The 22,888-nt window shown below is 44.8% G+C and overlaps 2 protein-coding genes across 2 annotated transcripts in view; one reads left to right on the top strand and one right to left on the bottom strand.

Moving 5' to 3' along the window:
* Positions 1–17,946, bottom strand: part of STK32B (serine/threonine kinase 32B) — a 254,262-nt gene extending 236,316 nt beyond the window's left edge. The window contains exon 1 of the mRNA XM_075569517.1: positions 17,287–17,946. Coding sequence (XP_075425632.1) covers positions 17,287–17,362 — 76 coding nt within the window. The 5' untranslated portion in view covers positions 17,363–17,946. The remainder of the gene's footprint in view (positions 1–17,286) is intronic.
* Positions 17,373–22,888, top strand: part of CYTL1 (cytokine like 1) — a 45,221-nt gene continuing 39,705 nt past the window's right edge. The window contains exon 1 of the mRNA XM_075569550.1: positions 17,373–17,698. Within this exon, the coding sequence (XP_075425665.1) occupies positions 17,618–17,698 (81 nt within the window). The 5' untranslated portion in view covers positions 17,373–17,617. The remainder of the gene's footprint in view (positions 17,699–22,888) is intronic.

The raw sequence follows: 22,888 nt of genomic DNA, 5'->3' as shown, positions 1-22,888 counted from the left end.
GTGCCTTACACAATTAGTGTCTTGCGCAAAAAGGGAGATTTTGCTCGATATGCCACCCTCAAGGTCAATAATAAACAAGGCAAAAAGCAGGGGTCCCAATATCAATCCTAGAGGAACACACTCACAACATTAGCTCAACCTGAAAAATTCCAGTTATAACAACTATCTGTTTTCTATCCTTCAACTAGTTTTCAATCCAGATGCAAATATTGTTACCGAGTCCAATTTCCTTTATTTTCTACTCTAAATTCTTGTGTGGCACAGTATAAAAAGCCTTTGCAAAATTTAAGTAGACCACATCCACTACATTACCCTATGCTCTAAATTCCTACTTACATCCACAAAGAAACTAATAGGTTATTTTGCCACTCTGAGAACACTGGGGATGACAGTGACTCAGGAAGAAAAATAATAATAAAGGGTGTTAGACAGAGCAGATTCTAAAGCAATCCAGGGTAATTCACAGGTTATCAGGCTGAATCACTTGAGTTTATAATCAAGAGAAAAGTACAGAGCAAATCCAAGATCATACACAAAATAGCAGGCATGGTAACTTGAGGGGTTAGGCAAGGCAAAGCCCAGAACAGATCAACAGTCATATATACAAGATAGCACTCAAAATAACTTCACTGGTTAGGCAAGGCAAAGTCCAGGGCAGATCCGAGGTCTAACACAGGGAAGCAGGCAGTATACTTGGCTGGCAGAAGAGAGGAACATGCGCTGTAGCGAGGAGCAGTGTTGCAACGCAAGGAATAGAGGAACTTCCTGGTCTTTAAATAGGGCTCAGTCAGGAAGTGGGAGAGTCTTATGACGCAATGCGTCTCTGAGTTGTAGTTTTCTCCTGTGTCTCAAGCCTGGTGGAACTTGCAATATTGCAGCCAGAATAAGCTCCCATGAGGGCACGATTTCTCAATGCTGCATATCCTGGGTAATCGTCAATGAACTGGTCTAACAGGCATGACCTATCCTTCATAAATCCATGCTGACTATTCCTAATCATTTTGTTATCCATTAGGTATTCCGAAATATTATCCCGTACTAAACCTTCAAGTAGCTTCCCCACTATTGATGTCAGGCTTACAGGTCTGTAATTCCCCAGTTGTGATCTAGCTCCATGTTTAAATATAGGCACAATGTCTGATTTACGCCAATCTTGTAGTATTGAGCCTGTGGAAATTGAGTCCTTGAATATTAAATGTAATGGTTTGGCTATTACTGAACTTAGCTCCATAAGGACTCTTGGATGTATGCCATCAGGGCAAGGTGCTTTATTTGCTTTAATTTTATCAAGCCCCCTATGCACTTCTTCCTCAGTTAACCAATTGTTTGTTAATATAGAGGTTCTGGCTTTCTCCTGTGACACTATCTTTGCAATTGATTCCTCCCTGGTAAGGAGGAAGCAATTGCAATTTTTTTTTGCAAATGTTTCATTTTTACCTAATCTTCTGGAAACATATAGGGCCTCATGCAGAGAGCATCGTTATTTCAAAACTCGCCATTTTTTGTACAATTTCGCGCAGAAAACTGCAGAAAATGGCGAGTTACGAAAAACGCGCCATTTTTTTTTCTATTTCTAAAACTCGCCTCGCGGCTGGCGGGAACCTCCATCTCGCCATTTTTAAAACTCTCCGAATGCAGAGAGGTACGAACGGCATGTAGCGGCTGTTCGCGCCAGGAAAATGGCGCGATTTTCTCATTTTTGCCGCGCCAGGAAAAGTTGGCAATAAGATGGCACTCGCCGCCTATAGCAAAGGGGACAAAAAATACGCGATTTTTTCTTTACACATTTCTGAAGCGCGCATCTTTCCCATTTAAACTCGCCACACGCATCCATGTTAAACATAGCAGAATTCGCACTTTTCTGCATATGGAGAATAAAACTCTCCAAAAAAGCTACTTTTTATGAAATTCGCCAATTTGAAAATTCGATGCTCTCTGCATGAGGCCCTCAATCTATATGCTCCCTATTGATTCAGCTAGTGCAATCCATTGTGACAGGCACATGAAATGCAAGATTTTTAACTTTCAAATCTGTGGTCATTCAAGGTCTCTGAAATAGCAGTAAATCATTCTGGACAACAATGAAAGCCATAGCAAACACTGTCATTTTGAGTTACGCCATCGGTTCAGAACAAAACCGAAAAGGAGAACCGAAGTTTCCAATATTATTATGGGCAGTACCTTGTACAAAATACTGTTAATATCTTCAGAAGCGACTAAAATAAAATTATCAAATGTGATGCGGTATATGTTTAACATTTTGAAAGCTGTCATCATTTATTCCCTTTATTTTAGACATTTTCCACACATTACCAAATAAAGTGGCTTTATGGGTGAGAAATTCTGCTTCCTTTAACATTTTCTTTCCTTTAGTATTACCCAGCGTTTTCTTTAGGGTTTTGGGAAAGGAATATGAAGATCATTTTATGAGATGTTTAGGACTAATCTCAAGACAACAGCAATCCTATTGGTTCCTATTTGTTTTATTGACCAAAAATGTGTTGGATGGCTGCTTCAAGAAAACTGACCATCATGGCAAACTCCTTACAAAATGTGTTAATGTTAACACTGTTGTCAGTGGCAGTTTTAGAAATTATACTCGGAAATCTATATAGAAAACCTTATCATTAGAAAATGCACCTATTTTATATTTTATGCAAATTAATGCTAAACATTGTTTACTGCTGGTGGTTAAACTTGTGCTTATGGCGGCTACCAGTCTGGTATTCTGCCTACCCACTGGACAATCCCCCCGAAAGTTACACCTTAGAGTAAAGGGATAATCATTGTTCAAATCTGTAACTTTAAATAATATTGCAAATAGAGGATAGCAACTCTGAAATTTTACAAAAGATTCTGAAAAAGACGAGCGCTAAGGGATAAGATTGGGGATAGACTAGGTAATCCTAGATGTTATACTTGAAGGATAACAATATATATATATATATATATATATATATATATATATATATAGTATCTCATACATGCACAAGTATACTATCTCAGAAAGCATTTTATGACACACATGTAAAAAAGGAACTGATCCTCATTTTTACTCACATCAATGCTTCAGAGTACTTAAACTGATTTACCAAGAGCCTAAATAACATTTTCATATTTTCTGATCTGTGCACGACTTTTGGTGAACTACAAATGCCCAAACTAGAAATGTAATGTCCAAAACAAGTTTATGTTCAGGGATAAAGGAAACCAGCAGGTAATCTTCTTATGGGCAGAGCTGTGACTGTGCCTAAAAGAAACACAATGAACTGTGGTTTTGGAGATCAAAAGCTTTGAATTTTCTATAGATATATTTCAGGGCATCAAATGCTTAAAGGGTAGGCTTCGCCAATAACTAACTATGAAAGCTTACTGCCAAGAACACCACAATTCTTTATGCCTAAAGTGTGCTCTCCCCTATGGGGTTTACAGATGCGCTGAACAGATGTGTTCTACTACATCTACCAACTTATGTCTTTATTCACTCTTTTCTTTATATTACAGTGTTTTCAACTGTGCCACATACAGTCCAAGACACACTGTAAACAATTGGTAAATACCAATCTATTGGAGAGTGAATATTTTGTATTGTATTGTATGTCTATATTTATATAGCGTCATAAATGTGCATAGCGTTACACAGTAGTTATACATATCACATAAATAACAAATAATATAAATCAGGTCATGGGAATAAGTGCTTCAGACATAAAAGTAACATTAAGGAAGAGGAGTCCCTGCTCCGAGGAGCTTACAATCTAATTGGTAGGTAGGGAGAACGTACAGAGACAGTAGGAGGGAATTCTAGTAAGTGTGTCTGCAGGGGGCCAAGCTTTATGTATCATGTGTCCAGGATTATCCATTGCTATTCATATGCATCTTTAAGCAGATGTGTCTTAAGGTGGGTCTTAAAGGTATATAGCGAGGGGGCTAGTCGGGTATTGAGGGGAAGGGCATTCCAGAGGTGCGGGGCAGAAAGTGAGAAAGGTTTAAGGCGGGAGAGAGCTTTAGATACAAAGGGAGTAGAAAGAAGACATCCTTGAGAAGAACGCAAGAGTCAGGATGGTGCATAGCGAGAAATTAGGGTTGAGATGTAAGGAGGGGCAGAAGAATGTAAAGCTTTAAAAGTGAGGAGGAGAATTGAGTGTGAGATACGGGATTTGATCGGATGCCAGGAGAGGGATTTCAGGAGGGGAGATGCGGAGACAGATTTAGGAAAGGGTAGAGTGATTCTGGCAGCAGTGTTTAGGATAGATTGTAGGGGAGACAGGTGAGAGGCAGAAAGGCAGGACAGCAGGAGGTTGCAGTAATCGAGACGTGAGAGAATGAGAGCCTGAGTCAGAGTTTTAGCAGTCGAGTAACAGAGGAAAGGGCGTATCTTTGTGATATTGCGGAGGAAAAAGCGACAAGTTTTAGAAACGTTTTGAATATGAGAGGAGAATGAGAGAGAGGAATCAAGTGTAACCCCTAGGCAGCGTGCTTGGGCTACTGGGTGAATTATCGTATTTCCAAAAGTAATGTGGAAGGAGGTAGTAGGGCCAGGTTTGGGAGGAAGTATAAGGAGCTCTGTTTTTGCCATGTTAAGTTTCAGTCGGCGGATGGCCATCCAGGATGATATTCCAGAGAGGCATTCAGAAACTTTGGTCTGTATAGCAGGTGTAAGGTCAGGGATTGAAAGGTAAATTTGTGTGTCGTCAGCATAGAGGTATGTTTAGTATAATATTTTACATTTGTTTGATTATCAATTGTAACGGGTATTCCCTATGAATACCGCCGCTACTACCTGCTGTGCAACCTGTGTGGCTCTCAGGAGCCTAAGCCTCCGCTTGGGGAACCTGGGGTACATACATATCATACATCTCTAGGTGCAACGCCTCCACCTGGGAGGGATCCCAACGGAGTGGGAGGAGGCCCTCACAGGAAACAACCACACAACACGAGCGAATATAAAACAGGACTGGCTTTACTGCATGGAAACACATATATCACTCAATAACATCATAACATCATCATGCGCCACGGCGGGCGCTAACCACACTGGGTGTCACGGCGGACACTAACCACACTAGGCGTCACGGCGGACGCTACCACCTCTAGGCGTCACGGCGGACGCTATCACCTCTAGGCGTCACGGCGGACGCTACCACCTCTAGGCGTCACGGCGGACGCTACCACCCACAAGGTGACCCCACCCTGTGTCCAGTAACCCCCACCCAAATGTCTCGTACTCCCAGAGTCAAATACCACTGTGCATATGTGTGTGTGACTGCGCAGCCACTATGTTTGGTGATAGGCCTGGTTGGTGCACGTGAGTTGCAGGTTACCTGCCCGGGCTCCAGCCACGGGTACCGCGATATCAATCCGCACGATCCGACGTTGTCCTCCACACCGCGTGGGTTGAAAGTCCAGCGCGAACAATGTCTCTCCTAGTCTTAGGGTCTTGGGTGGTGTTCTGAGCCCAGAACCCACCTCGCAGGGCCGCACGGCTTCCGCTCTGTGTCCCTGACTACTTGACCAAATAAGGGGGCAGTGTCCCTATCTAGGGCCTGTCCCTAAGCTCCACAAGCTATTAGATGACTCAGGACCTAACTGGGACCTTGGGGGCTGCTGGCCTATGCAGAGGGTCACTGACCCCTGCATCCACCTCTTACCCCTAGCTGGTCCGGATCCTGAGTGCCTGCGTAGCTGCAAAACCCCGGGAAATGTATCTAACTGGGAGCAGGGGAATCCGGCCTTCTGATTGGCTCCCTGGCGTCAGGTGTCTCTGCCCCAAAGCACCCTGGGGGCTGGCAGTCTATTCTCGCGCATGCGCGAGCTGTCTGAGCCTCCCGCGCTGTGCACTGCCATTGCGCATGCGCAACAGCCCTGTGTATGCGGCGCCCTGCTTCCCGAGCCGCCGGGCCGGTGGCAACGCGATCGCGGCCTTAGCGACGGCCCGATCGCGTCCCCGGCAACCGGCCTGCTCGCCGCTCGCGTCCCTAGCTACCAGGGATCACTATGCTTCCGCTCCAGCCCGATCCACACGCGCGCTCGCAACTGGGAAGGAGGGGGTGAGTGCGCGAGGGGGGGGGGAACCTGACTACACGCGAGGGGGACCTGGCTACATCCTCCCCCTGGTGAAAATTCCAACGTCCTCGCTTGGACCACATAACTTCCCACCAATGTACAAAAATTATATAATAAAAATGCAGTAAACATATAACTTAGCACAGGTAACTCTAAACGAGATTGCATAATTCGTTGAGCATCACAATCACAGACTGTATCTTACTACGAGAACACTGCTGAGCCTCATAATGGGGTGCCCCCATTTGATCGTAAGTAACCCTAGTTGGCGGGTACCTAACTCGTTGACTCCGTCGGAGTTGTTCTTCGGCAACTCCCTCGGGGGAGTAATAAGCATAGTCCTGAGGCCTAGCCTCTTCCCTTGAGGGGAGAAATGTCTCTGAGGGTACAAAACACGGGCTCTGTGGATCCAAAGGCTGGCCTGTTGGTGCCACCTTAGTAGGCATTGGCCTACGGGGCCCTTTACCCGTAGCTCCTTCGGGAGATGCCCCTTCTGCGGGGTGGTCCCTTTGAGAGGGTCCCTCCATAGGGTCTTCCGGAGTTTCAGAGTGAGTCTCGTTAGTTACAGTCTCTTGACCCACTTCTGATAGATCGAACTCACCGTTGAGCGGTGTGGCCTGTAGTTCCTCTTCTTCATCTCCCACTTGGGGGATGGGGAGACGGTGATTACGATGCCAAACCTTTACCCGACCATCGGTGTCTCTGATGCGATAAACCGGGAGGCCAGGCATCTGTGACTCCACCTCATATACGCCATCTCTCCACCGGTCCGCCAGTTTATGTTTTCCGGGGATTCCCAAATTACGAAGTAACACTGCATCCCCAGGACGTAACTCTCGATACTTGACTTTATTGTCATAACGTCTCTTGTTACCAGCATTCAGTTTGGCTGTAGACTTCTCAGCCTGTTGGTACGCTTGTTGCAGACTGTCTTTTAGCCTTTGCACGTACTTAAAATGAGTGTTATTGAATATCCCATCCGTTGATACTCGGAGACGCACATCTACTGGAAGTCTGGCCTCCCGCCCAAACATGAGGAAGTACGGGGAGAACCCCGTGGACTCATGGCGAGTACAGTTATACGCGTGTACCAAAGTCTCCACATGACGACTCCATTCTGTTTTCTGTCTTCCCTTCAGGGTTCCAAGCATGTCCAACAGGGTCCTGTTGAATCGTTCAGGTAAAGCATCTCCTTCAGGGTGGTACGGCGTCGTCCGGGATTTGGCGATGTTCAGCATTTTAAGTAATTCTCGGATCAGAGTACTCTCAAAATCTCGCCCTTGGTCGGAGTGAAGTCGGTTTGGAAGACCGTAGTGAACGAAGAACTTTTCCCATAGAACTTTCGCGACCGTGATAGCCTTCTGGTCTTTTGTGGGGAAGGCCTGTGCATAGCGGGTGTAATGGTCCGTGATGACCAGCACATTACCGATTCCTCGACTATCAGGTTCGATACACAGGAAGTCCATACACACCAGGTCCATTGGACCAGAACTCTTTAGATGGGCCATGGGAGCTGCTCGGGTAGGCAACGTCTTGCGTTGAACGCACCGGGAACAACGGCGGCAGTGTTGTTCCACCGCTTCCCGCATCTTGGGCCAGAAAAACCGGTCTCGGACTAGCCCAAAAGTCTTCTCTACCCCGAGATGCCCGTGGTCATCGTGTAGAGACTTCAACACCATATATCTCAAGTTTTGGGGTAGAACTAGTTGTCGCCTATCAGGGTGGTTATGATATGGAACTACCCTATAGAGCAAACAATTATCTATCTCGAACTTGTCCACCTCACGCATGAGTAACGCGACCAGATCTCGGGGAGCACTCTTCAATAGAGCAGGGTTCTTCCGTTGAACGGCTTGTCGAATTATGCTGATCACTGGATCTCTTAATTGATAGTCTACTAAGTCTTTCCATCTTATGACTTTGTCCTGGGTTATGTTCATCCCTGCGGGGCCGCAGTAGGCTGCAGGGATCGCTTGCGACTGGCACCCTAACGAATCGGCAACTCTTAGTTCAGAGAATGCGACCTGATCATTGATGACGGCCGCTATACTACACATTGCACGCATCCCAGGTCCAGGGATCTCTTCCCATTCATCATCATCAGGGGTGGCACTCAATCCTGGTCGTCGTGATAGAGCATCAGCCCCAATGTTCAGAGGCCCTGGCTTGTACTTCAGGGAGAATCGGTAATTACATAGTGTCGCCAACCATCGGTGTCCGGCGGCATCCAATTTGGCGGAAGTATTGATGTACGTGAGGGGATTGTTATCGGTCCTTACCTCAAACGTAACACCATAGAGGTAATCATGAAGTTTCTCCGTGATCGCCCATTTGAGAGCCAGGAACTATAACTTGTGCACCGGATATTTCTGCTCACTGGGTGTCAGACTGCGGCTGATGTAGGCTACCGGCCGAAGACCCTCGGGGTGTTTCTGATGAAGGACAGCGCCCAGTCCATTGAGACTGGCATCCACATGCAGGACATATGGTTGTTCTGGGCCAGCATATGCAAGCACTGGTGCTTCAGTCAGGCTTTTCTTCAAATTCAGGAAGGCCCGTTCACACTCAGGCGTCCACTTATCACCAAACGGTTGACGGGCCGACGTGGCCTTTCTCCCAGTATCTTCAGGGTATATCTTCAGCAAATTGTTCAGGGGTTTAGCTCGACTAGAGTACCCTTCTACGAACCGACGGTAATACCCACAGAACCCGAGGAAGGATCGCAGTTCCGCGACATTATCGGGACGCGGCCAGTTCACCACCGCTTCTACTTTGGCTGGATCAGTAGCAATCCCCTGGGCAGACACGATGTGTCCCACGTAGGTCACTGAGGTGTGGCAAAACCTACACTTGTCGAGTGATAGCTTCAATCCTTCTTGGCCAAGACGATCTATCACCTTCAGTAGCCTCTCCTCGTGTTCTTCTAAGGTCTTCCCAAAGACAATGATATCGTCCAGGTAAACCAGGCACTCCCGAGGATTCATGTCCCCTATTGTTTTTTCCATCAACCGCTGGAAGGTAGCAGGGGCTCCGCATATACCTTGGGGCATACGCGTGAACTGGTAGAAGCCCAGGGGACAGACGAAGGCAGTCTTTTCCTGATCCTCTTCACTCATGGGTACCTGGTAGTACCCAGATCGCAAATCGAGCACACTAAACCATTGGCTCCCGTTCAGAGCGTTCAGGATCTCTTCAATACGAGGGAGATTGTATTGGTCAGGTACCGTACGATTATTTAGGGTTCGATAATCGACGCACAATCTTACAGATCCATTCTTCTTCCTTACTACCACTATGGGTGATGCATAAGGACTCCGCGACTCCGTCAGTATTCCAGCGGTCTTCATCTCCTCCAGGACATCCCTTACATCGTCCACATCCCTGGGGGCGATACGACGAGAGCGTTCACGGAACGGAGTGGCGTCATTCAGCCTAATAGTGTGTTGGGCGCTGCGACTGCGGCCCACATCCATCTCGCTGGTAGAAAATACTGTTTTTCTTTCCTTCAGCTTGGCTGTCAGTCGATCCTTCCACTCGGTCGGCAGGGTCGAATCCCCGAAGTTGAAGTCCAGGTCGACTAACCGCTCACCTACGGCAGCGGCGTTCACCTGGGGCGCGGTTTCCACCGGGCTGACGGGATATATACTGCCCAGACTTTCTCCTACATCGATGTCCATTGGAAATGGGGAGATGTTTTGGATATACACATGGGTTCGGAGAGGAACTCGGGTCGTCCACTCTTTTACTTCAGGTATTACCCGATACCCTCTCTGGATCTCTTCCTCAGGATCACTCTCCAGTGAGAACAGATGATCGGTCTCCTCCCGATCCGGATAACAGCACCAGACGGCCATGCGTTTCACTCCCCCTGGTGAAAGGGTCGTCAGTCCGCGTTGACGATTGTAGAGGTCCCCGTGACGCTCTAGGGCATATACTCGGTTGCACTCCTCTCTCAGTACAGGATCTAGGCGGGTATCGGCCATTGGCAATTCATTAGTCTCCTTCAAGTAGGCTCTGATGACAGCTCGTACTATATCCGTATTTGTCCCCAGGATGACCGGATACTGACACTGTCCTTGAGGTTTTGGGCACACCATTGCCTCCACACTCATGGGATGTTTCTTGCCGGTATTCAATTGAAGTATCTCCAGTTGAACGCTCACAATCCCATCGATGGGGTAATCTTCGTTGCTCAACCCCCTCACTTTCATATGTTCCGCCGACCGCAGGGGACAATGCTTCAGGTGCTGGTCGTAGAAGTGCCGGTATATTATGGTCACTTGAGACCCGGTGTCCAATAGAGCAGCAGCATAGACTTCCTCTACTACCACACGTACGATGGCCGAAGGGCCCACCTGACAGTAGCCATCTCCCCCTGTAGTTCCTTCGCCTGGGCTCAGGTCAGGAGCGGCTTCGGGAGGCGTGAGGGTAGCCTCGGTGGTTTTGGCTTCTGAGGTCTGCCTCTGACAGATCATAGTCCTGGCCGAGCTTCCTTTACGGAGCGTTTCCTTTTCTTGGGTGTCTCCATTAGGGCACTCTCTAGAGAAATGGCCTTTCTGTCCACAGGTATAGCAGACGACGTCTTTGAGGTCCAGTCGTCTTGGGTAGGTGGGGGAGGATCTCCCCGAAGCCCGCCCTTTCGTTGAGGGCGACTTGGGTGGCGCATCTTCCTCTTTGACAGGGGTCTTGGGCCGACGAGCGGACGCTCCCGGGGTGGCACTGGCCGGAGGATCTTTGGCTTTGGAGCCTGCATGCAGCTTGGTATAGGCCTCATGCCCTTTTACGATTCCCAGAATGTCCATGAAGGTAGGGGGAGGTCCCTCCTTTAGTGAGCACCTGATCATAATCACAATGTGATGCGTGGGGATGGCCCCTCGGAGGAACTGCTTGCGCCGATATTCGTCCATCTCTGAAGATAGGATGAGGCCGCAAGTTCGCAATTTCCACAGGACCAGCTGGATGCGTTGTAGGAAGTCGGACAGGTCTTCCTTCTCCTTCTGTCGGAGAGCGTAATACTTGAACCACAGCTCGCTCTCCTCTTCCTCCTTGCCATAGATCTGGACTAACAAGTCTACCATCTGGTGAGCAGAGAGATCAGGGTCTTGGTCACGCTGTGCACTGACCATGGTGGCCGCTGGGGGTCGTAGACTTTCCAGGATTCTCTGCCGTCTGACCGTTTCAGAGCAGGGCCATTCGTCGATCACCTTGAGGGTGTGCTCCTTCCAAGAATCGATACTCTCTTCGCCTGTGGGGACAGGGACCGTCCCTGAGAACGCCTTCAATTTCCTATAATTTTGGGCTTGAGCGGACGTAGTTATCGCTTCCACTAGCTGTGGGAATGTCACTCCTAACAGGGAGCCGTCATTGTTGGAGCCACTGGCTATCGCTGCTCGCTGCCTGTTAGGGGTTGGGGTAGAACTGTTCACGGACCGGTTAGTAACCGGTGATGTGGCCGGACTGCCGGCCCAACTGGTGGCCCCTTGCCTAGCATCTGAAGAGAAGGTCACTCTGGGTAGGGATATATCTGATCGGATGGGTGTACTGGCGGCCATATCTCTGTCGTCCCAATCCTCATGTCTGGGGAGGGAAGTGACGTGACTGGAAACAGTTCCCGGGTAAATTAGAGGGCATCCGTGCGGCAAAGTCTCTGGTAGATACACTACTCGTGGGCCTCTATCAGGAAGTATAGCTTGTTCAGTGGCTAGCAATAGGGTATTCTCTTGCCGGTCAATGTCATAGTGCTTGCTGATGAGGCGGGCGTCCGCCAGACCAGGTAATGTCCTTACTGCGCTGCAGACAGTAAACATGGAGACATCAGCAGGCACTCCGTCTACGGCGACCACGTGTCGCAGAAGCTCTCCTAGCTTTTCGGCCCAGTCGGCCACTTGTTTGGGCGTGAGCGCAGACATGCTGACTGACAGGGTAACGGTACTACAAAGTGGGGCACCCCAGGACAATCTCAGCAGCGCCTCCAAATGTAACGGGTATTCCCTATGAATACCGCCGCTACTACCTGCTGTGCAACCTGTGTGGCTCTCAGGAGCCTAAGCCTCCGCTTGGGAACCTGGGGTACATACATATCATACATCTCTAGGTGCAACGCCTCCACCTGGGAGGGATCCCAACGGAGTGGGAGGAGGCCCTCACAGGAAACAACCACACAACACGAGCGAATATAAAACAGGACTGGCTTTACTGCATGGAAACACATATATCACTCAATAACATCATAACATCATCATGCGCCACGGCGGGCGCTAACCACACTGGGTGTCACGGCGGACACTAACCACACTAGGCGTCACGGCGGACGCTACCACCTCTAGGCGTCACGGCGGACGCTATCACCTCTAGGCGTCACGGCGGACGCTACCACCTCTAGGCGTCACGGCGGACGCTACCACCCACAAGGTGACCCCACCCTGTGTCCAGTAACCCCCACCCAAATGTCTCGTACTCCCAGAGTCAAATACCACTGTGCATATGTGTGTGTGACTGCGCAGCCACTATGTTTGGTGATAGGCCTGGTTGGTGCACATGAGTTGCAGGTTACCTGCCCGGGCTCCAGCCACGGGTACCGCGATATCAATCCGCACGATCCGACGTTGTCCTCCACACCGCGTGGGTTGAAAGTCCAGCGCGAACAATGTCTCTCCTAGTCTTAGGGTCTTGGGTGGTGTTCTGAGCCCAGAACCCACCTCGCAGGGCCGCACGGCTTCCGCTCTGTGTCCCTGACTACTTGACCAAATAAGGGGGCAGTGTCCCTATCTAGGGCCTGTCCCTAAGCTCCACAAGCTATTAGATGACTCAGGACCTAACTGGGACCTTGGGGGCTGCTGGCCCCTGCATCCACCTCTTACCCCTAGCTGGTCCGGATCCTGAGTGCCTGCGTAGCTGCAAAACCCCGGGAAATGTATCTAACTGGGAGCAGGGGAATCCGGCCTTCTGATTGGCTCCCTGGCGTCAGGTGTCTCTGCCCCAAAGCACCCTGGGGGCTGGCAGTCTATTCTCGCGCATGCGCGAGCTGTCTGAGCCTCCCGCGCTGTGCACTGCCATTGCGCATGCGCAACAGCCCTGTGTATGCGGCGCCCTGCTTCCCGAGCCGCCGGGCCGGTGGCAACGCGATCGCGGCCTTAGCGACGGCCCGATCGCGTCCCCGGCAACCGGCCTGCTCGCCGCTCGCGTCCCTAGCTACCAGGGATCACTATGCTTCCGCTCCAGCCCGATCCACACGCGCGCTCGCAACTGGGAAGGAGGGGGTGAGTGCGCGAGGGGGGGGGGAACCTGACTACACGCGAGGGGGACCTGGCTACACAATTATTTAACTTAGCAATAGATTTATATTCCATGACCATGAACTGTTTCTTTTAAAACTAAAATAGATTTGAACTTATCATAGTGTTGCTTCACATTATAATAATGAAAAGTTTACATAGGAAAACAAAAAGGTGATTTATTTGATGCAAAACAAAGTGCAATTTTAATTAACTCTCACCCACCCAAGAGTGCAAGCTCTCGTGAGCAGGGCCCTCATTACCTCTTTGTATCTGTTTGTGCATGTTTGTTCCCACCTGTATGTAACTGTTTATGTAATATACAAAACTCTCTATCCCCATTGTACCGCGCTGCAAAATATGTTGGTGCTTTACAAATAAACGGTAATAATAATAATAATAATAAAATGTATACTACAAGTGACTTTCTATTACATGCCACATGTTCAACGTATTGTTGTGTAGAATTGACATAACATGTAGCTGTCTGTGTACTGTAATACGATCTTTAATTCCCTACCCTGATACAGGAAATCTCTATTATGATTCTTACCTTACGTATCCAATAGTTTAATGCAGTGAAATCATATCAGATGTGATATCTACAACTTTATGGTTTCTTTTATATTATCCTTATTTACATCTTAAAAGGGAAATAATGATTTTTGAGAAAAAAAAATAATGATATACAGTACAACAATTTATGTCAATATGAATATAAATTGTTTTATTGCTGTATCTAATATAAATATAATGTTGTTACAAAAGGCATACTGTATGTGATATACACAGAAAATTGACACATGCATGGTATTCCTTAATTTTTTTTAAAGTGGGTTTCCTCCTGCATCTATTTAAACATTAGATCCAGAACAATACATCTACTCTTTTGACAAAGGCCCCAAATGAGAACCAAAACGTTGATCACAGAATAAACATTTCATTAAGACCTGCGAGTTCCAGTATTCTTCTTATATTCTATATAGATACATGGAACACAGCTACAGTGCACACTCTAGCATGAATCAATGATAGTATAAGCAGTCCTTCCATGATTCTCATTTTGGCTAAATGTATTTCAATGTTTTGGCTCCCAATGGAACCTATCTCTAGAAAGGCTCTGTCAGACGATGAAACAGAGAAAAATCAAGTGACTGCCTTCTTGTCCTACAGTATATATTCTTCTCTTTTTGGCAAAAATGTTTAATATATATTATATATACAGTGGTTGACAAATCACCAAAAAATCTACTCGCCACACAAAAAAATCTACTCGCCACTTAGTACCAAACGTGTGCTGCTTGGGCCAATATTTACTCGCCCAGGGGTTAAATCCACTCGCCCGGGGCGAGCAAATGTATAGGTTTGTCGAACACTGTATATATATATATATACCATACGATACCGGTTGGAACACAACATCAAGGGACAGCACGCAGGTAAGTAAATCATAAATTTTCTATATTTGATAGAAGACACAAAACTGACGTTTCGGTCCGCCAGTGGGACCTTTCTTAAGGTGGTGAAAATATATATATATATATATATATAGAACAAAAAGAAGACAGCGCGGCTCCCATAGCATGATACTGTATTTTAATAATAAACATGTACGTGCAGATAGATCACGGACACTTACATTTAGCAAGATAAAAATAAGGCAATGTTATCAAGTCTTTACAATCACCCGATGGAGCCTCCGTAGATGGATGTCGTCGGCGAGATCTATCACACTCCTGCCGTGGAAACCAGGAAGATGCGCGCGCACCCAGTCTCCCCCTGGTAGTGAGATCCCGCGAGAGTAAGTAACCACCGGCACCATAGGATGCTGACAGGGCAGTCGAGCTCCCTGCACCGATGCTACATGCAAAGTATAACCGGACTCGCTCCAAACCGGGCAGATCAATATAAAGTTCAGAAATAGATGAGATAATAATATTGTCCAATGCTTGCTCCTTCCCTACGCGTTTCAGGGAATCCCCTGAGGAAGTCGCATATCGCGACGAAACGCGTAGGGAAGGAGCTAGCATTGGACAATATTATTATCTCCATCTATTTCTGAACTTTACATTGATCTGCCCGGTTTGGAGTGAGTCCGGTTATACTTTGCATGTAGCATCGGTGCAGGGAGCTCGACTGCTCTGTCAGCATCCTATGGTGCCGGTGGTTACTTACTCTCGCGGGATCTCACTACCAGGGGGAGACTGGGTGCGCGCGCATCTTCCTGGTTTCCACGGCAGGAGTTTGATAGATCTCGCCGACGACATCCATCTACGGAGGCACCATCGGGTGATTGTAAAGACTTGATAACATTGCCTTATTTTTATCTTGATAAATGTAAGTGTCCGTGATCTATCTGCACGTACATGTTTATTATTAAAATACAGTATTATGCTATGGGAGCCGCGCTGTCTTCTTTTTGTTCTATAGATCCAGAGGAAGGTGGTTTTTCCTGAGGGCCGGCAGCGACACCCAGCAGTTGACTACGGACACTTTCACAATTCATCATATTTTATCATTTTTATTCTCTTTTTTTGGGCTTGATTCCCTTTTCTTTTCCCCTCCCTCTCCCTCCCCCCCTTTTCCATCCCCATTCCCTCTCCCCTTCCTCATTTCCCTTCCCTTTCCTTTCCCTCCCCATATTCCCTTCCCCTGTTTATGGTATTAGTATATTGTTGTTTTTTCTTTTATAGTAGGTACTTTATTTAGGAATTAGGGTATCCCTCTGGTAAATTAACATTGTTCATTTGTTGTTGCCTGGTATTCCAGCTAGCGCAGCAGGTTTTTTCTTTTCTCTTTATATATATATATATATATATATAAAGAGAAAAGAAAAAAAACTGCTGCGCTAGCTGGAATACCAGACATGACATAAAATGACATTTATACATAACTATACTGTGTGTGTGTGTGTGTGTGTGTGTGTGTGTGTGTGTGTGTGTGTGTGTGTGTGTGTGTGTGTATATATATATACATATATATACATAAACACACACACATAGCTTTTGAAATTGATGCACAGTGACTTTAACATAGTTATATTTAAATGTAAATCTTATAATATCATCAAATATCATATCTTACAGAATACACAAGAAAAGACCGAGAACATTTTTACTATCACCAACTTTTTTTTTATCCTACTCTGGCATGTACTTCAGCTGTACTGTGTACTTCATCATTTGTACATACAGCTAATCCGATTTTGTATTTTCCCTGAAAATAATAATGACATCTTAATAATAAAACTTTGTGTAGTGCCAGCATTATACTTACTATAATGCACTAACAATGAGATTGCCCACAGCAGGTAATTAGGTAGAGGTACCAAAAAATATGCATCTGTTGTTAAATCAAGTGGGTAGCTAGAGAAAGTAAGATATACATATAGCCTAAACTTTTGCTAATTGCAGCATATACCTTTAGGAAAACCGTATTATTTAGAGTATATTATGGCATCTATAGTGGCTTCTGTAATCTGTACAGATGAACCCCATAGCTCTTTTGAATATATATTAAAACTAAAATAAAGATGGAGTGAGTAAAAAAAGAAATGTGAAATAAAAAAGGGGTATCCCTTAGCACAATGGATGCCACTGCAAAAATGGGATGAGCAAGATATATGGAAAAAAAATACCCAATCAGTTTTACTCCCTGTCCCACAAATATGCTATGGTTAAAACCAAGTAGTGGAGAACATTAAATATAAAAACAGCCATCACAAGGTATATATAAATCGTTGCATTGGTTTAAAAAATACAGTAGTGCTGTGCCTAAAAGTAATAGGAAAGTAATGTAGTGGAGAACTTGGGCAGGATATAATTCAACAGTAACAACAATAATAGCAGAGTGAGCCCTTGCAGCTGGCAGGGCAGGCTAGGTCTGCACTAAGGTACAGTATGTATCAGCACCAGCACTGATCGAGGTACATTGGACAGCTCCTTACCGTCTTCATTTTCGTCAAACACTGGAGTTTTGTGGGAGTGATTGGCACCCATATTAATCCAAAAATGTGTCAGCATCCCCAACAAAAATGATCGTAGGATAAATGAACTACCAGCATCTCAGATGAGAGATCCAATCCGATAGAAATCTCTAACCGCCCATTGTACTTTCTTCCTAATACAGGGTCATAGAAATTGGTACTGGGTCATAGAAACAGGGCAAGGCTGAGAAGCAGTGGACAACCCCAGGCTGTCTTTTCTTCTCCTCGTCTAGCTTCTCACGCTGCTTGTTCCATCTTGGTGCTGCAAAATGAAACCTTGATACTGTCCTCCATGCTTTTCATTTTCCCTTTTTATAACCTCCTCTTCTTCACGCCCAAACTACTGATGTCTTATATCATCAGCACTATGCAGGTAATGTACTGGTGGCGGGCTGGGGAAATCCTCTCTGGAAAGCATCCTGGAAAATGGAAGCGATCCATCTCTCTTGTGACAGCAATTGCTTCTGCTATTTAGTAACTTGCTACACGTTGCATATCAATTCACGGGGGGAAATGAGCGAGAGGGAGAGGGAGAGGGAGATAAACGATGGGATGGGGGGAGGAGGAAAAGTGTGAGTGATTTTAGGCATATCATATGCTGCAGACAGTATTAACCTATTCACTATTGTAGGGGGCAGCAACACTTCGCAGAGAAGATCACTGGGGTACAGACAGAGAGATTGGGTGAAAGTTTGAAGTTAGAAAGTCTATCATCTGAAGCTATGGGTCTCTGGTATAGTCATTTCTTTGAACTCCCTACTCGAATTTATTTAAGAGTATCTGGCATATCCTCAGAGACTCTTTGCAAGGCAATGTGATGTTTTTACCTTGAGCAGTGAAGGGCTAATATTGTTAATATAATGTTATTTTGAACACAATTCCTCTGACATTTACCTTTAAGGACACAGAGAAATTCTGAACACGTGTAAAGTCTGGTTAAATGACATTTTAATCGCAGCTGGAAATAATAATAATTATTTAGTTATTGACCATGTAAGATCAGACTGGGAAAATTAACTCTGAAATGGAAATAAAGTAGTACATTTATAGATTTAAGAAAAACGAAGATAAAGAGAAACTAACCAATATAATGCATAAATGTATGTCAATAATGGACACTTTCACTAAATGTGGGGATGAAAGTATTCAATAGTAATTATACTTAAATTGTACCTCTAGTTTCTTATTTAGATGTACTGTATGTTGTAAACCATTTAGCAAAAAATTGGAGTAGGACTGGCCTCTAGTGGTGACCGTCATTATATACAACCCCCTGCGTGTAGTGGTCGGAAGGACGATCACGTTTAGTTCCTGTCTTTTCCTTTTTACAAAATGCGATCCGCCTATTTTTTCTTTATAAATTTGACTTTTTTTATGCTCAGCAACATGGATTTTTTTTTTTTTAAACAAAAATGAAATAATGCTATATCCTCTCAACTACTGTGGTGTACAAAACACAAGACACGTTATTTTTAGCTCATACTGTACATACAGTACTCACTCAAGGGTGGATACATTCCACCATGTGTATAATGACTGACATTTATTATGTCTGTGTAGTGTATATAACAATTGTGACAATGTATCAAATTCCACTAATGGGTGAAGTGCAGAATTAAAAAAAACTTCAACATTTATGCCAGTGTTTGAAAGTACTGTACATACATTGTTGCTACTTTATTATTAGCATAAAAAACCATAAAGGAGAAATAAAAGGAGAACAAGAAGCATACAGTAACTTCTAAACATATTTGAAACTCATTAATGTAACATTAACCTTACCTGCCTAAGAAATATCCCTATTGTATTATCCATGTACTAGATTTTAGATTTTACTAGATGCCAGTGCTTGCCAATTTTTGTTTTTAATATTATTCCACTTTTTATTATACATTCAACACAGCATATTTGTTTTTCGGGGAGGGGGGGTTGTGGCTGTGGATTGTTGAAACTAAAAGTATCCCTCTCGCTTCCTCTTTTTTAATACCACTTTTAATTACTTGTTTGATCGATACATGTCTTAATTTTAGGATTAAATGTTCCGTTTTTTACATGTATGGTGTACTTCCAAGGGAACTTTCCTTGAGTGGAATTTCTTTTTCACTTTTTGTTTGGTACATTTAACATTAAGTTCTCATTAAGATTAGTGTCCTGTCAAATTCAATATTTGTAGGAAATGTTTGGGTGTTAGAATCCCTGGGTGTAGAAGGATGTAGAGGGACACAGGCACAGGGTAAAAGAGGAGTGGTGGGTATAAAAGCAATTGAAGAAGCAGGCACAAGGTGGTTAGAGACAACCGACACAATAAAAATAATGTTTTTTCTTGTGTAGGACTGACAGAATCTTTGTAAAACCCAAGTGCTTGCCCTGTACATCCTACAATCTATTTTATGGTGCCTGGGACACAGAAAGACTTGCCCAAGGTCAGAAGCAGCTGATACCAAGATTTGAACCAGGCTCCCCTACTTCACACTCAGGGCCACATTCAGAAAGCCTCGATAAGGCCCTTATCGAGCACTTATCAACCAAAATGGCTACTCGTATTCAGAAAGCCTCGATAAGTGCTCAATAATGGCCTGTATCTACGCAAAATTTTATCACCAAATGAAATTCGCCAATTGAGCGGCGATCAGCCGCTTATCGACCATTTTCTGAAGGATCATAAACTCGCGTGATTCAGATACCCGCGAGTCGGCTGTCACGGCTTGTCGCAGCCAATCGCAGCCCTAAAAGGTGTTCTTCTCCCCAAATCCAATAGACTACAAAATTCGGGTAAATTGGTGGGGAGATGGCCTCAATGAGCTGCGATATGTCGGGACTTAGAAAAAATCAGGCCCTTTTCCTGCCTGGGATTGATGCCGGGGGTCTCCGGAGCTGATACCCATTAATATCAGCACTGGAGACCCCCGGCATGCATCCGAGGCAGGAAAAATGCATTTACAGCAACTTCATTACCTTAGCGGCTAACCGCTAAGGCAATGAAGGGGTTAAATACCCATGCCAGGCTTACAGTGGCTAGCGAGGGTGGGGGAATTTGGCCCTTTGTGGCTGTTTAGGCCTTGTGGGGTGTTGCGGGGGACTTAAACCCTTCAATACCTTAGCGTTTAATACCGCTAAGGTAATAAAGGGGTTAACCCAACCGCTACCCACCCGCAAGGTCTAGACACCCATCCTTAGGGCTAATACCCCCTTCACCCATCCGTGAAGCCTAAGCACCCACCCCAGACTGACTATACCCACCCTGTACCCATTGAGTAGTAAAGTGGTACATCATACCCATATACTAATAATATGGGCATGATAAGCCTCTATAGCACTCAATGGGCACCCTAATTACAATACAGTAATACACAAGACACACAATAATAAAACATAAATAAACTCCAAAAAACCACACTTCACTAAATAAAAACAGTAGCCAGCTAATCCAATCAATACAAGCAATATCAACATCAACAATGAATTAATTAAACCATTAACCAATCAAAACAATTAATTCCTAAACCAACTCAAAATGAATAGTAACACTAACCAATCATAACAATTAATTACTACAACATTAATTAATGTAAACATTAAAAGACAAAGAAATAAATTCAAACAATCTCTGAAGTAACCATAAAACACATTAGCTAACATAATACAACATTAACTACAAGCGAACACCAATCGCAAACCTTTTATTAGCATTAAGCTGGAAAAAAACAAACAATCACATCCACATAATAAACTGAAATGAAAAAAAGCAACAGCAATATCAAGTTAAAAATGCGCCCCAAATATTGTCATAATAATGTATTAATCTGTACCCTAAAGAGGTACAGATTAATATATTATCAGTCAATGTGGCTCCCCCCAAAATCAAAACACACATCCAATGAATAAACCTGTAAAAGAGACATTTACAAACATTCAATATATTACTTACCATTAGAAGCGGTGGCCCTCCGACTCCCAGGGTAACAGGAAGCTCACGTACCTTGAAGCCCTCCAACAGCATCCGATGCCATGCGCCATGAAGATACGGATCAGGTACACAAATCTTCTTTTTTCTTTCTTTAATCACCTTCTTCATCTTCATCTGTAACCATTTCTTGATCTTCTTAATCTTCTATCTTCTTGTTGTAATCCAAAATGCCCCATGGTAGATCCGAACCGATGTTGTCTCGTCGTCTTCTTGGGCTCAAATGAGTCGTCACAGCCTTAAATAGGTCTTGTGACATCACATTTAGCCTCCAAATGGTTAACAGCCACCTGATTGGCTGTTAAAACTATGTTCCGACTTTATTTTTTATTTTTTGACATGACGTCACTTAAAGGGAATGATGCCAGCCAATCAGAATGGCTGTGCTTCATTTGCCTTTAAGATGACATCACGAAGCCGGCGTCACATGGTATTTCAGCCAATCAGATCGTGGGAACCAATTCCACACTCTGATTGGCTGAAATACCTTGTGACACAGCAGCCATCTTGGATTTAGTGACGTCATCTTAAAGGCAAATTAAGCACAGCCATTCTGATTGGCTGGCATGATTCCCTCCAAAAGAGGAGCAGCTGAGTGAGGTGATTACTACCTCCAAGGGAACGGCCTTCCATGACTGGTGGACACGGAGGCTCTGGAGAGACCTGGTAAGTGAAAATACAGTACATATATTATACACTATATATCTATCTCATGTGTACATGTCAATTTATACACCACCTTGAGCATCAGAGCAAAGTTTACTGTCTTATTTGCAGTACACTCACATATATAGGTGAGTAGTACTTAGCTAAATAATGTATGTGACATGCTTACATGTGTGCCCTGATAAGATGAGAAAACACTAAAGGTCTTACACATTGCAGTATAAAATTATCCTTTGCCTATGTGAGAACCATATAACTGCTAGCGAATCACAATAACACTTAACAAAGTGTTTAACAAATCAACACTTAAAAGAGCCTCAGTATCTCTAAGAGTTAATGTCAAACCTTAATAATCATCTTTTGAAAGGTATCTAAACACCCAGCACCTATCTCCTAAGATTCACCATCAGCAACCTGCTTATAGTCTTACAGTTCATTGATTAATGTTTTTGCTGTTTGTTCTGCTAACGATCACCCCATTGCTTAAGCTATTGACCTGTGTCTCTCAAATCATATTCCTGTCTAAATTCATTCAAGACTTTTGATGTTTGCCATTACAAAGATGTTCACAATAGTCACTTTCAATTACTTAATGTAACTTAGTGTCCAGGACATACTTGTAAAGGAAAGGTCACTCTAAATGGCATTGCTCTATGAAAGGGTGATAAACAATAGCATGCTTCAGCTCACATTCCTGTGAAAGGCCATTTAAAGTTTAGCAACAGTTTGTGGATCAGGGCCTCTATATATTGTCCTGCTAAAATGTTCTAGAAATAAAGAGACATGTTCCAAAATGGCTGTTTAGACAATCCAAATCTATACAGAAGTGCTTACATGTACCCACATTCTATATGAATGTATTTTATGATATGATGGGGGGTGGGGTCAGGATATCACCTGAGGCTGCACAGCCTGTACCTGAACCCGCAGAAC

Source organism: Ascaphus truei, chromosome 1 (assembly GCF_040206685.1).
Source record: "Ascaphus truei isolate aAscTru1 chromosome 1, aAscTru1.hap1, whole genome shotgun sequence".
In the NCBI taxonomy this organism is placed as follows: Eukaryota; Metazoa; Chordata; class Amphibia; order Anura; family Ascaphidae; genus Ascaphus; species Ascaphus truei.
The sequence above is the reverse complement of the archived record's forward strand: the minus strand, read 5'-3'. Positions and strand labels throughout refer to the sequence as shown.